The sequence below is a fragment of the Rhinoderma darwinii genome, chromosome 3, assembly GCF_050947455.1.
Source record: "Rhinoderma darwinii isolate aRhiDar2 chromosome 3, aRhiDar2.hap1, whole genome shotgun sequence".
Classification (NCBI taxonomy): domain Eukaryota; kingdom Metazoa; phylum Chordata; class Amphibia; order Anura; family Rhinodermatidae; genus Rhinoderma; species Rhinoderma darwinii.
This window is the reverse complement of record NC_134689.1, coordinates 188281191-188294026: the sequence shown is the minus strand read 5'-3', so window position 1 is coordinate 188294026 and position 12836 is coordinate 188281191. Positions and strand designations below refer to the sequence as shown.

Below are 12836 nucleotides of genomic sequence, written 5' to 3'. Positions count from 1 at the left end.
TACTCTGCAGGTTTACTGCAGAAAAATCTGCAAGCTATATGCATGTGACCCAAGAGAATAGGCTAAATTTTAGTACATTATTACTGCATTTTCCTAGTGGTTCTTGGGTGGCACGTCTCTCACAAACATGAGACATACATGTAAATATCTTGCATTGTCAGAACATTTTAGCGCCAATTCCCACTGTTAATGCATTCATAAAAGACCCCTTAAAAATACACTTCAAAAAACAAAAATGTCTAGATTTCAAAGGCTGTTTTGTCTGGAATCTGCCTCCTATTTTCAGCCTGAACATTAGCCGTGTGAACATAGGCGAGAGTCTCAGTGCAGCCAGTGTGGACTCCGCTTCCCTCCCACTTCCAGCAGCAGTCCATCATACACAGTCAGGAGGAGCGACCTGCAGCCGCGCAACAAGTGCACCAGCGGCTCCCGCACTCAACTTGTGAGGTGAAACAGCCAGCGCTGCCCGTATCCCCCCACTCAAGGCGGGACCCCGACCCAAAACCACGCCCCCTTTCCTTGTGGAAATAGTCTCCTGTAACTCAACGTGTCCGGAAAGGTGTGTGCACTGGGGAGAGTGCAGGCATCTGAAAGCGAAAGGGGAAGTAAGTCCGGCAGGATCTGTCACTGGGCACTTGGAGGATGTTGGATCCGTCTTCCAGCGAGGAAGAGTCGGATGAGTTACTGGAAGAGGAGAGGAGAGATGTGCTGGTCGTCACCGCTCCTCACCGGACCGTGCATGCTGCACCCCGAGATCCCAGAGACGTTGCTGCCCGCGCCACCCTGGCTAGACCCGCCAGCCCTAGCCCATCCATTAGCAGTGAGGGGAGAGAAGAGCAAGAGCGGGCGCAAAGGGAGGAGAAGGAGCGCAGGAACCGTTTACAGCTCTATGTCTTCGTTATGAGGTGCATCGCTTACCCGTTCAACGCTAAGCAGCCCACAGACATGACGAGGAGGCAGCAGAAGGTGAGTTCCCCCAGCACTGCACCCTGCCTGGTGTAGCGCCCTGTTCACCACATCTACCTGCTGAGATAGTGTAGGGGTCGCGCACCTGTGGGGAGTGCTGTGTACTGGGCTATACACCGGTGCAGGAGGGGGGATACTGTATGGAGAAGCTCTGAGGGATGGGGGTCTGCACACTGGTTGTCATTGTATTTCATCTGTATATATATATATATATATATATCTCAGAGTGGCACCATGTGCTATTTCTCATGTCAGCATCTCCACAGTAATGTCAGATATCATGTGAAATAAATGGGCACCATGTAATGATCTCCTGGCAGGTGGCTGCAGGAAGGGGTCCTTTGGTATCGGAGTTATTGTTGGTTTAATGCCATATGTTTTTCTGGTATGAATGGGGCACTAGGTGCATGTGATGTCAGCGGTGTTAATCAGTTTTAGTTATGGAAATGGCTATGTGGCACCTATGGATTAGCTGCATGTGTGGCGCGATTCGCCTTTGCTACACAGGTGGATGTTACTTGTTGCTACATTGAGCTGTCATACGTTTCTGCCCTTTAGGAAGAGTCATTCTCACTTCTCATTCAGCACTAAGGTGCAACATGTCGGTCATGTCTTTTCATGCCCCCTACCGTGAACAAATTGGCACAAGATGCAGATAATAAATTTCATGACGGCTATATTGTCAGTGTGTTTACACATCTAGCTTTTATACGTGTAAATAGTGCAGGTTTCATGTATGGCATGGTAATGTGTAAGTATAAGGCCTCATGCACACGACCGTGTTCGGTCCGTGATATACGGTCCGCATGTCGGCCGCATGTCCCGGACCGAACACAGTGCAGGGAGTCGGGCTCCTAGCATCACACTTATCTATGACGATAGGGGTCACTGCCTGTCCGCGGAACTACTGTCCCGTACTGTAATCATGTTTTAGTGTGTGACAGTAGTTACGTGGATAGGCAGTGACACCTAGCGTCATAGATAAGTATGATGCTAGGAGCCCGGCTCCCTGTACTTTGTACGGTCCGGGACAAGCGGCCGACATGCGGACCGTATATCACGGACCGAACACGGTCGTGTGCATCAGGCCTAAGGTTATGGGCACACTAGTTACATGGGTGCTCTGTGTGTGTGCATGCTGTGCCCTTGCTCTCTGATACCCGTAGCTGGTGGTCACCATATTTTTGTCATTCTCCTTTTTGGGGGATGACCAGTATAAAGCTGGCTGTGGAGGAAAAGTGGTGCCCCTAATCCGACCAGTGTTCTGATCTTCAAATGTTGCAGATATCAGTGATCTGTATTACTGGACCTGGGTGTCCGCTTATGATCGCTGCTGTTTAATTCATAACAACCAAGACAAATTTGAAGCTAGTTCTACAATGGAACAAACTTTCTGCCCATGCACATTCGAGAAAAAGCCATCGATTATTGCTCCACATTTTTATGGGAACTATGACTGATAAAGTATTGTCTGCCGAGATGGCTCCCGTCATGGGTTGGAACTATATGGTGTGATTGTCACTTTGCAGAAGTGCAGTTTTTTTTTTTGTTTTTTTTTCTACATTTATTGTTCCTACATGTCTCTGATCTGTCCATTCCGTCTAGTATGTTGAGCGGAGAATCTTTTGTACAATTGATCAGCTGCGTGGTCCCTGATCTTAATCTCTAGTGACTAAATTTAGCATCATACGTATTTTGTCCTTTTATTAGTAATTATTGTTGATCATGAGGCTGGGTTTACACGATGCAGTAGTGTGCCGCACGGCAGAACCGCAAATGTTTTACAGCAAACTGCCACAGTTTTGCAATGTGGTTATTAGTCACACGATATTTATAGGTGAAATAAATGTTTAAAAACGTTTCACCTGAAAAAAAAAACACCCGCACGGACAATAACCGAATTGCTAAACTGCGTTTTTTATTTCTATTCTTTTTTTTTTTTTGGTCGTGCGGTGCCTTTTTGCAATGTGTGAACCTAACCCAAGAACCTTTCACTACCTCATACATGTGCAGCTGAGTGCACCATGTTCTAGGCGCTGCTGCACAGACCCTGGAGCACTTTAAACTACCTGTCCAGCCTCCTCTGTTTTTGAGATATTCGTGCCGTTTTATATATTGCGCACAATATGTAAATTACGCCCTGTACTGTCAGTGGGGCGTATCTTTTCATGGAGGGGGCGTGATATTTAGCACTCTGACTGTCAAATCAGCTACGGACCGTGTCAGATTGGCTTGTGGTGTGTAATCTCTCTCGCGAGATCACACAGTCTGGTCATCACTGTCTGACAAGAACTGTAGAGAGAAGAAGAGCGCACAGCTCCGCCGCCACGCCACATTCTCCATCTCCTCCTCTGTTCCATTGCGGCTGCAGCATCAGAGCTGTGCGTGCACTCTTCTCCTTTTTCCAGCTCTTATCGGGCGCTAAATAGAACTGCACCGATATCTCAAGAATGGAGGGGGCCAGACAGGTAGTTTAAAGTGCCCCAGGGTCCGTGCAGCAGTGCCTATAACTTGATGCACTCAGCTGCCCATGTATGAGCTAGTGAAAGGTTCTCTTTAATAAATCTGTTATTGAAATACCGTAGGTGTAAACCGGGATTAAATAAAGAAATATTCACTTGGGCATCCACCAGATTTGACATTCTAGCGTGAATTTTACAGAGGGTCTTTGTGGTGTAGAGATGCAACTTTTTCTTGAAATTCTCACCAAGCTGCACCCACTTTTACTCTGCTTTTGTAAACCAGCATGCATGGAGCAAATGGTTATAAAAAATATCAGAGCACATGAGACATTGAGGGGAGTTTAGCAACTTATTTTTGCCAGTATTTTAGCGCAGAAAAGTCACGAATTATGACGCTTACAATTCGGGCTGGGCGATTTTGCCCAAAAATGTAATCCTAGATTTTTTTTTTTTCAACCTTATGGCCATTTTTGGGATTTGAATATCGATTTTTGTTAAACTAAAACAAAAAAAACAAGACCAGTCTTGGTGGTGGGGAGGTGCTGCTAGAGACAGCGAGTCGCATGGTGAGTGGGGAAGATCCTGTTGGCTAGGTGGGCACCGTCATGTACAGTGATGCACCTGGGGTGCCTCAAGACACTATGTTGGCAGGGAGATGACTGGCAGGTATGGAGGCATTACCAGGGCTGCAAGGCACATGGTGGGTGGAAAGGCACCTGGACAGTGAGTGGGGTGAGCTTCATCAGGGGCAGCGAGGGGACTATAGGGATGATGAGACAGCAGAGGCACCTGGTGGTGAAGGATAAAGAAAAATATGGTGCAAGACAGCCATTTAAACGCCATGAAAAACTCTTGAAAGGCATTTTTTTCCTTTGTGTTTTTTTTTTTTTTTTTTTTTTTTTTTACTAAGAAGGCCAGTCCATTTGATTAGTGCAACTTTGTAATTAGTTTTTTTTATTAAAAAATAGTTTTACTTTTTGAGATACAGCTGTTCTGTATTCTCTATACAGTGCAGCTGTATCTAGCGCTAAATCCAGTCGGGTTCGCGTTACTGATGGGTTTAGTGAAAGCAGGTTGACACGCAGGATTCACCTGTAATCTATGACCTTTCAATTATGAATTTAGATGTGACAGATTACAGTGGATTCTGTGTGTCAGAGACACTGAACTGGTCAGGTCCGCGGGACTGACGGATTCAGGTCTTGGCAAACGATACAGCTGCTCTGTATGCAGGATACAAAGCAGCTGCATCTCAAAAAGTAAAAATTTTCTTTAAAAAAAAAAAGTAGTTCCAAAGTTGCACCAAACACACTAAGGGTAAGGCCACACGGTGCAGTCACGGTGCATTTATGTTGCGTCTTTATGCAGCAAGTCATTTTTCAATAGAAGTCAATGGTGATATTTTGGTTATGGACAGACTGCTGCTATTATATTACAATGTGTATTTTGTGCAGTTAACTGCATCTTCATAATGTCCAACTGCATGCAGTTAAGACCGCGCCGCCAAAGTTGTTGCTGAACTGCTTGCGTTTTTGCTAACAGTTCTGCAAATGCCTTGTAATGAACTATATACAGGAAGCACCCAACAAACTTCAACACGGGTGAAAACTATGTCCGCAACAGAACTGCAGCATTAGGCCGGATTCACATGAGCGTGTGCGTTTTGCGTCCACAAAAGCTCCCTGTGTCCTCACCATATGATGCGTGGCTGCGTGATTTTCGCGCAGCCGCCATTATTATAACACTGTTTTTATGTTTGTAAACGCCTCCATTACGTCTGAAAATGGGTCGCGTGCGCATACCCTAAACCTTACATGCTGTCTCCTCACTCACAAGTAAACGTCGGAAGAGAGCGACGAGACGGCAGGGCAGTGGCGGGGCGCCATTATTAAATCGATTTAACGATTCTGTCTAAACACAGAATCGTCTGAGTTCTCAGGCGAATTAATCAAATAATTTGATTAATCTCACAGCCCTACTTACAATATTTGCGCTGTAATATGCGACTTATCTCCTCCCATCACTTTTGTTGGGGTTTAGTGTGAGGGTGTGGCTAATAGCGGTCCAACAAATGTAGTAAGTTTAAAGACTGAAAATGGCACAAAAAGCATATCTACACCTGCTTATTGAAGGTGTAGATTTCATTTTCTGGCTCTTCGGCAGCCCAAAATGCGTCATATTTATTAGGAAGCCTGCGCCTCATAACAAATTTCGCACATTTTACTCCATCTTACTTCAGAATAAGACTGGATATGAAACGGCAGTCTTAATAAATCTCTCCCCTATTCTGACGTAAAATGCACCAAAAAAGGCACACATACACTGATAAATGTGGGCCATTGTACCTTGCAGGAACTTTTCGCTGAAGCAGTATTGATAGAGAATAAAATATTTTTATTTCTGCTTTGTGATTAAACCGGATGGGGGTTGTATCACCTTGTAAATCATGGTAATAAGTTGTTACAAAATGAATGAATTGCTGGTTCCTTTTACAAATGCTACATTTATTAAAGCTCTCTAGGGGGTAAACCATTAGGGTATGTTCACACGGCCTATTTACGGACGTAATTCGGGCGTTTTGGCCCCGAATTACGTCTGAAAATAGCGCCTCAATAGCGCTGACAAACATCTGCCCATTGAAAGCAATGGGCAGACGTTTGTCTGTTCACACGAGGCGTATATTTACGCGCCGCTGTCAAATGACGGCGCGTAAATAGACGCCCGCGTAGAAGAAGTGACCTGTCACTTCTTTGGCCGTAATTGGAGCCGCTATTCATTGACTCCAATGAATAGCAGCGCTAATTACGGCCGTAATTGACGCGGCGTTCAAGCGCCTGCACATGCCGGTACGGCTGAAATTACGGGGATGTTTTCAGGCTGAAACATCCCCGTAATTTCAGCCGTTACGGACCCCCGCCGTGTGAACATACCCTTACAGTGATGAATCTGATGTCTTCTACTATTGATCTAAATTACAGCTTAGGGTATGTTCACCCAATGTGTTTTCAAACGTAATTCGGCCCGTTTACGCCTGGAAAAAACCGCTCCGTTACGCCTGCAAACATCTGCCCACTGCTTGCAATGGGATTTACGGTGTTCTGTTCCCACGAGGTGTAATTTTACGAGTCGTTTTCAAAATACGGCACGTAAAAAGATGCCGCGTAAAAAGTGCAGGTCATTTCTTGGGACGTTTTTTGGAGCAGTTTTTCATTGACTCCATTGAAAAACCGCTCCAAAAACAGCCTTAAAATACGCCACGAACAACGCGTATTGCTACAAAAACGTATGAAAATCAGGAACAGATTTCGCTTGAAAACAGCTCCGTATTTTCAGACGTTTTTGACTCCGCGTGTGAACATACCCTTTTACCTATTTGTTGTCATACCCATGAAACTAGACTACAATTGTTTTTTGCTTTTTTTTTTTTCTACGAAAACAGCTCACGTGTATATTTACTGTTTGTTTTTCTTTTTTAATAAATGAGGCTGCAATATTAAACCAATAGATCCTACACTACTGTTCAAAAGTTTGGAATCGCTCTAGAAACTTTACCATTTCCATGAAAACTCTTACTACAAGGCAATTAAAAGGCTAGAAATATATATTTTTTCTGCTTGAAAAAACTCCAAAACATTCAGTTTTAGTGCTTCAAATTTTGCTTTCATCAAATAATTATCCATTCGCATAAATTCCAGCCATTGACAGAAATGTTATTCCATGCTCTCAAAAGCACCTCCCACAAGTTAGATTTTTTTTTATTCTGCGCCTGTGTTCTTCTCTGTGATCTGATTTCGTCTGTCCATAACTCTTTCTCCAGTTATCCTCCATCCAATGTCTGTGTTCTTTGGCCAATTTTAATATTTTCCTTTTTTATTGGCCAGTCTCGCCTATGGCTTTTCTTAAATATCTGCCTAGGAGGCAAGCATCCTGGAGTCACCTTTTTACTGTTGAAGATGAGACTGGTGTGTTGTGGGTACTATATAATAAAGTTACCAGCTGAACACCTGTGTGGCATCTTTTTCTCAAGCCAGACACTCTGCCGTGTTTGTTCTTCTGCACAGTTGTGCAGCGTAATACAGTACCAGCAACGTAAATTAGATTTCAAGTAATCTCATTTACACAATGGGAAAATTGACCTGCGGTGCAGAATTTTAAATCCGCAGCATGTAAATTTATCTTGCATTTCTGGCTCAGAATTGCAACTGACAAGTTTATATAATAAAAAAACCGCACCTAAATCCGCAATATATAATCAAAACGTAAAATCTGCATAAAAAAACCTCTGTATCAAGTGAGGATTTTGCCTGTGGAAATACCTGCATTTGTCTACTGTTTTTTATTCGGATTTTCTGCATTAAGTTACATGTGTGCATGTAACCAGAAAGAATGTGTCCAGTGAAAGACCAACAATCTGGAAATACACTTGAAATCAGCAGTTTCAGCTGACCATTATCTTATATGACCAGGTCGAAGTTTGTGCCCCAATCGGCCAACTTTTCAGAAAGCCATTCTGGGATTAGGTGATCACTGCAGGTTGGATTTCTCAATCTGCTGGCAATCGGCTGTTTTTTTTGGGATGGAAATGTTGAATTCAAATGTAAATCTATATATTTTTTTATAGCAAGCCCTGATAAAACTGTCATTTTTTTCCCGTATGTGAAGGCCAGTCTAAATAATCATGAGGTATGAAATGGGATCAGCAGACATGACTGGCTTCACTAATAAAAATCTTCAGCATTGATATAATAAACCTAAGGGGGGATTCACACGAACGTGTATTGGGTCCGTGCGGGCCGCGTGGTTTTCACGCGCCACGCACAGACCAATACAAGTCTATGGGGCAGTACAGACAGTCCGTGCTTTTTGCGCAGCGTTTGTCAGCTGCGCAAAAAGCGCGACATGCTCAATATCTCCACGTATTTCGCGCATCACGCACCCATTGAAGTCAATGGGTGCGTGAAAACCACGCAGGTCGCACGGAAGCACTTCCGTGCGAACCGACTGAAACAGCGCACCAGCTGTCAAAAGGATGAATGCAAACAGAAAAGCACCACGTGCTTTTCTGTTTCCAAACATCCAAACGGAGTGTCTTTTGAGATGAGCGAGCCCGGAAAACCGAACCGAACTTCACCGGGTTCGGCCGAACTCGTTTTGGCCGAACCCGTCAAAAAAATTTCCGGTACGCGACGTCAGGAGATAGTCACTGTCCAGGGTGCTGAAAGAGTTAAACTGTTTCAGCACCATGGACAGTGACTTCCGATCCCAATATACATGAACGTGTAAAAAAAACAAAGTTCTGACTTACCGATAACTCCCGGCTTCTTCCTCCAGTCTGACCTCCCGGGATGACAATTCAGTCCAAGTGACAGCTCCAGCCAATCACAGGCCAAGCACAGGCTGCAGCGGTCACATGGACTGCCGCGTCATCCAGGGAGGTGGGGCCCGATGTCAAGAGAGGCGCGTCACCAAGAACGCTTCACCAAGGCAACGGCCGGGAGAGAAGTTCTCGGTAAGTACGAACTTTTTTTTAAACAGGTTTCTCGATATTGTGTTAGGCATTCACTGTTGAGGGTGCTGAAAGAGTTGCTGCCGATCAGTTAGCTCTTTCAGCACCTTGGACAGTGACGGGCGTCGACTAGCCTCATCTCTATGATGGCGGCTGCGCGAAAATCACGCAGCGGCGCATCATACACGGATGACACACGCAGCTGTCAAGTGGTTTTTGCGCGCGCAAAACGCTGCGTTGTTTGCGCACGCAAAAACGCAATGTTCGTCTGAATCTGCCCTAAGGGTCGTGGTCCTAACGATATGAAATTAATTACTCTGTTCCCTGCACTGATATTATGTAGAAACAAAAATAACTTGTTTTGAAACCTGCATGTTTTCTAGATGTCCTTGCACCGTATGTTTCAAGGGGATTCCTACGTCTGAGTTAGACTTGAATTGGAAGTGTAGTTAGCAGTCCACAAATGACTGCATGATACAATGTGTTTTTTTTTGGATATGCACTTGGCACTTTACATGGATTTTCCAGTTTTGGCAAATAAATGCTGTTCTTTGTATCATGAAAATATTTCTATTTTCCTAATATACTTTTTGTATAAATTCCTTAGTTTTCTAGACCTCCGCTTGCATTCATTCAATAAGAACCTTCTGTCACAAACGGTGCGGTTACGACTCCGTGCTCCAGCACTGTACTTTCACGTCTTGGCTCTGTTCTTTTACTTCCTCTCGGCAGTCACGCAGTGTCACTAGGTGATCATTGCATCGCTGGTGTCACTGACGAGACATAATTTGATCCTGGAGTTTCCTTAGTGAGTGTCATGCTATTCTGACTTCATTGGGCATGCAACCACACCTGGCTGCTACAGCTTGTGTTGACTAACTCGTGCTGTGCTCTATTTTTTAGCAGCAATGCCTTCCATTGGCTGATTTCATGATGAGGGCCGTCACTGATTGCCTGAGAGTCCGTGCAGTTACTTCTGGTTCTGTTCCTGACCTGTGTACAGCCTAGTCATCTGGTACTTGTAGCAGGGGCGTAACTAGGAAACACTGGGCCCCATAGCAAACTTTTGACTGGGCCCCCCCCCCTGCGTGCCACACAGCCCGCCCTTGTAGATAGTGCCCCCTGTAGACAGGGCCATATGGCCCCCCCTCCTGTAGACGGGGCCGTACGGCGCCGCCCCCTCCTGTAGACGGGGCCGTACGCCGCCGCCCCCTCCTGTAGACGAGGCCGTACGCCGCCGCCCCCCTCCTGTAGACGGGGCCGTACGCCGCCGCCCCCCTCCTGTAGACGGGGCCGTACGCCGCCGCCCCCCTCCTGTAGACGGGGCCGTACGCCGCCGCCCCCCTCCTGTAGACGGGGCCGTACGCCGCCGCCCCCCTCCTGTAGACGGGGCCGTACGCCGCCGCCCCCCCTCCTGTAGACGGGGCCGTACGCCGCCGCCCCCCCTCCTGTAGACGGGGCCGTACGCCGCCGCGCCCCCTCCTGTAGACGGGGCCGTACGCCGCCGCGCCCCCTCCTGTAGACGGGGCCGTACGCCGCCGCGCCCCCTCCTGTAGACGGGGCCGTACGCCGCCGCGCCCCCTCCTGTAGACGGGGCCGTACGCCGCCGCGCCCCCTCCTGTAGACGGGGCCGTACGCCGCCGCGCCCCCTCCTGTAGACGGGGCCGTACGCCGCCGCGCCCCCTCCTGTAGACGGGGCCGTACGCCGCCGCGCCCCCTCCTGTAGACGGGGCCGTACGCCGCCGCGCCCCCTCCTGTAGACGGGGCCGTACGCCGCCGCGCCCCCTCCTGTAGACGGGGCCGTACGCCGCCGCGCCCCCTCCTGTAGACGGGGCCGTACGCCGCCGCGCCCCCTCCTGTAGACGGGGCCGTACGCCGCCGCGCCCCCTCCTGTAGACGGGGCCGTACGCCGCCGCGCCCCCTCCTGTAGACGGGGCCGTACGCCGCCGCGCCCCCTCCTGTAGACGGGGCCGTACGCCGCCGCGCCCCCTCCTGTAGACGGGGCCGTACGCCGCCGCGCCCCCTCCTGTAGACGGGGCCGTACGCCGCCGCGCCCCCTCCTGTAGACGGGGCCGTACGCCGCCGCGCCCCCTCCTGTAGACGGGGCCGTACGCCGCCGCGCCCCCTCCTGTAGACGGGGCCGTACGCCGCCGCGCCCCCTCCTGTAGACGGGGCCGTACGCCGCCGCGCCCCCTCCTGTAGACGGGGCCGTACGCCGCCGCGCCCCCTCCTGTAGACGGGGCCGTACGCCGCCGCGCCCCCTCCTGTAGACGGGGCCGTACGCCGCCGCGCCCCCTCCTGTAGACGGGGCCGTACGCCGCCGCGCCCCCTCCTGTAGACGGGGCCGTACGCCGCCGCCCCCTCCTGTAGACGGGGCCGTACGCCGCCGCCCCCCTCCTGTAGACGGGGCCGTACGCCGCCGCCCCCCTCCTGTAGACGGGGCCGTACGCCGCCGCCCCCCTCCTGTAGACGGGGCCGTACGCCGCCGCCCCCTCCTGTAGACGGGGCCGTACGCCGCCGCCCCCCCTCCTGTAGACGGGGCCGTACGCCGACGCCCCCCTCCTGTAGACGGGGCCGTACGCCGACGCCCCCTCCTGTAGACGGGGCCGTACGCCGCCGCCCCCTCCTGTAGACTGGGCCGTAAGCCGCCGCCCCCCTCCTGTAGACGGGGCCGTAAGCCGCCGCCCCCCCTCCTGTAGACGGGGCCCCCCCTCCTGTAGACGGGGCCGTTGCCGCCGCCCCCTCCTGTAGACGGGGCCGTACGCCGCCGCCCCCTCCTGTAGACGGGGCCGTACGACGCCGCCCCCTCCTGTAGACGGGGCCGTACGCCGCCGCCCCCTCCTGTAGACGGGGCCGTACGCCGCCGCCCCCTCCTGTAGACGGGGCCGTACGCCGCCGCCCCCTCCTGTAGACGGGGCCGTACGCGCCGCCCCCTCCTGTAGACGGGGCCGTACGCCGCCGCCCCCCTCCTGTAGACGGGGCCGTACGCCGCCGCCCCCCCTCCTGTAGACGGGGCCGTACGCCGCCGCCCCCCCTCCTGTAGACGGGGCCGTACGCCGCCGCCCCCCCTCCTGTAGACGGGGCCGTAAGCCGCCGCCCCCCCTCCTGTAGACGGGGCCCCTCCTCCTGTAGACGGGGGCGTACGCCGCCGCCCCCCCTCCTGTAGACGGGGCCGTACGCCGCCGCCCCCCCTCCTGTAGACGGGGCCCCCCCTCCTGTAGACGGGGCCGTACGCCGCCGCCCCCTCCTGTAGACGGGGCCGTACGCCGCCGCCCCCTCCTGTAGACGGGGCCGTACGCCGCCGCCCCCTCCTGTAGACGGGGCCGTACGCCGCCGCCCCCTCCTGTAGACGGGGCCGTACGCGCCGCCCCCTCCTGTAGACGGGGCCGTACGCCGCCGCCCCCCTCCTGTAGACGGGGCCGTACGCCGCCGCCCCCCCTCCTGTAGACGGGGCCGTACGCCGCCGCCCCCCTCCTGTAGACGGGGCCGTACGCCGCCGCCCCCCCTCCTGTAGACGGGGCCGTACGCCGCCGCCCCCCTCCTGTAGACGGGGCCGTACGCCGCCGCCCCCCCTCCTGTAGACGGGGCCGTAAGCCGCCGCCCCCCCTCCTGTAGATGGGGCCCCTCCTCCTGTAGACGGGGGCGTACGCCGCCGCCCCCCCTCCTGTAGACGGGGCCGTACGCCGCCGCCCCCCTCCTGTAGACGGGGCCGTAAGCCGCCGCCCCCCCTCCTGTAGACGGGGCCGTAAGCCGCCGCCCCCCCTCCTGTAGACGGGGCCGTAAGCCGCCGCCCCCCCTCCTGTAGACGGGGCCGTAAGCCGCCGCCCCCCCTCCTGTAGACGGGGCCGTAAGCCGCCGCCCCCCCTCCTGTAGACGGGGCCGTAAGCCGCCGCCCCCCCTCC

At 51.9% G+C, this 12836-nt stretch overlaps 1 protein-coding gene across 11 annotated transcripts in view; it reads left to right on the top strand.

The window, feature by feature from the left end:
• Window positions 1-382: 382 nt before the first annotated feature.
• CADPS2 (calcium dependent secretion activator 2) overlaps window positions 383-12836 on the top strand; it is a 616089-nt gene continuing 603635 nt past the window's right edge. For all 11 annotated transcript variants that reach the window (XM_075857164.1, XM_075857163.1, XM_075857166.1 and 8 more), the window contains exon 1: window positions 383-966. In XM_075857164.1, coding sequence (XP_075713279.1) covers window positions 643-966 — 324 coding nt within the window. In that variant the 5' untranslated portion in view covers window positions 383-642. The remainder of the gene's footprint in view (window positions 967-12836) is intronic.